Below are 2,500 nucleotides of genomic sequence, written 5' to 3'. Positions count from 1 at the left end.
CCAATGGCAAGTGCTTCTCCAGGTGGGGCCTCTAGTACCCTGGAGGCTGCTAGCGAGAGTCATGCCAGTGCTATGCCCACCTCACAGCCTGAGTCATGGGCGTCCAGTAGCAGCAAGCCACACCTGGCAGAAGCATCATCCAGTGTGTCACAGCAAGAGAGTGCTTCTTCAAGCAGTGGCAGCCAGATGAACAGCAGCAGTCAGCAGGAGTGGGCAGAGCCAGAGCATGAAGAGGCTGTCATGGATGACCTATCTGAGCCAGTTCTACCTGTACATGACCTTGCCGAAGCAGACCAATCACAAGGTACTGGGTATTGCTTTCGGCTTTTAGTCTTTTGATCTAGCATTACCATCACATGCTTTAGTTCATTAATGTGAATGTGAAAATGATGAACTAGTAGATGAACTAGTACACTCTTATTTTGACGAGGCCTAAATAATGATAGATTTGATTAAAATGTTTACTTTAATTTCTAGTGCAAATGTTAAGAGGACAATTAAGAAATCTTTTATTATCCTGTATAATACCAGGAGCCACACCAGCTCCCATATATAATCATATATAGCATTTATATCTCTACGTACTGTTAGATGCAGGTGACGCTGCTGAGGGTGACTGGGAAGATTCACAAGCAGAAGGAATTCAGGCAGACAGTGCAAGTGGGACAGTCGATTCAAGCCCAGAGCAGCCAATACGGTTACAGCCACGGGAAAAGGCATCGCAGGTCAGTGCATTATATTTTTCATGAGGTAATTTGTGCAATATGTTAATGTAATATCCATTTACGTTAAAACTAATTTCACCAACAAGAAACATGAAAATGGGATAACCCAATGAATATTTCATTGTAAATAAGAGTTTGCTCCAAATAACCTGATATTCTTACAGTTTTCTAATTGGTTGAAATGGTAATACATTAACTCCTTTTCATTAATATTCTTTAAAAAAAAATTATATGCTATATGCTTAAGATTCACACACTTTGCTGATCTTCTCTTCTCGTGTTTCTTCTGGCAGGTTTCATTCAAAAGAATTGTGGCTTGTTTTTACCTGCCCTACTTAACCCTTTTTTTTGTCATTCCTTCATTTATGTAACAGATACTTTTTTTAACTTCATGTTAATTCAGCTGTTAGCACTTTCAGTTAGTTCCATTCTAATCAGACCATTCCTCTATATTTTATATTCTGTCTAACTCTACTCCGAGTGTGTAAGGCTACTTTAACTTTCGACTAACAAATATTTCCTTGTAAAATGATTAACATAAAATGTAGTGATAGATACACATTATATGAAGTTGTGTCTCCCTTTCCTTGTGAGATGTTATTTCCAAATGCACACAAACACAGCTATCTATAGATCTACCTATCTATATCTATATATATGTTATATATGTATGTTGTTATATATATAATATATATGTATATATATATATATATATATATATATATATATATATATATATATATATATATATATAATATCACATACATACATGTATACACACATACGAACATACATACGGACATACATACATATACATACACACATGCATACATATATATACATATACATACAAACATATGCAAACATATACAAACATATACATACATATACAAACATATACATACATATACATACATATACAAACATATACATATACATATACATATATATATATATATATACATATACATATAATATATATATATATATATATATATATATATATATATATATATATATATATATATATATATATATATATATATATATATATATATATATATATATATATATATATACATATATATATATATATATATATATATATATATATATATATATATATATATATATATATCCATTAGTGTATCAGTGTATAGCATTCCAATTACTCCCTTTGACTTACTAACCTGTTTGCCCTAACACTCCATGTGTAAAGCAGCAGGCAGAGGCTGAAGGCATGACAGAGTGCGAGGCAGATGAAGCAGAGGGAACAGTCATAGGGGCAGTGGCACACATGGGCTATAGCGCTCATCATGGTCAGGTATGTTGAGGGGTATTATTGTCCATAATAAAGATATGGGGGTGAATTTTTATGTTATTGTGTTGCAAGTTAGAGTACGATGTCCTACAATTAAGATGGGAGGCTGTTGAATTAGTGAGCATAGCAGAGAGGGTAGAGGAAATATTATCTGAATGATAACTTTTAGGAGAAAAAAAATGGACTCATAGATAGTGGCTTCAGTACAAATGGCCTGATTGTTTTCTTTTTTTTTCCCTATCTTTACGCAATGTGTTTTGGAAATTAAATTCAGTATAACTGCTATTTGTATAACATAAGTTTTGCATTTAGTGTTTTTCACATGATTTTTCCTTTTTTGTAGTCTGTTTTCCTTTTCCTCTTTTTACTTGATATTAATGCTGCAGCTTTGCAATATTTACAGTATTTCTCTATCTTTTATGAAATAATTACTGTATAATCCTAGAGATGAAAA

At 32.8% G+C, this 2,500-nt stretch overlaps 1 protein-coding gene across 16 annotated transcripts in view; it reads left to right on the top strand.

The window, feature by feature from the left end:
• Positions 1 to 2,500, top strand: part of LOC113819318 (pericentriolar material 1 protein) — a 69,416-nt gene that overhangs the window by 62,721 nt on the left and 4,195 nt on the right. For 11 of the 16 annotated variants that reach the window (XM_070135519.1, XM_070135521.1, XM_070135517.1 and 8 more), the window contains 3 exons: positions 1 to 304; positions 592 to 725; positions 1,945 to 2,049. The exon at positions 1 to 304 is cut by the window's left edge and continues 366 nt beyond it. In XM_070135519.1, the coding sequence (XP_069991620.1) occupies positions 1 to 304; positions 592 to 725; positions 1,945 to 2,049 (543 nt within the window). Of the gene's footprint in view, positions 305 to 591; positions 726 to 1,018; positions 1,322 to 1,944; positions 2,050 to 2,500 lie in introns of those variants that run through there. The other 5 variants (XM_070135529.1, XM_070135516.1, XM_070135515.1 and 2 more) reach the window with 4 other exon arrangements.

The sequence above is a fragment of the Penaeus vannamei genome, chromosome 20 (genome assembly GCF_042767895.1).
Source record: "Penaeus vannamei isolate JL-2024 chromosome 20, ASM4276789v1, whole genome shotgun sequence".
NCBI lineage: Eukaryota > Metazoa > Arthropoda > Malacostraca > Decapoda > Penaeidae > Penaeus > Penaeus vannamei.
The sequence above is the reverse complement of the archived record's forward strand: the minus strand, read 5'-3'. Positions and strand labels throughout refer to the sequence as shown.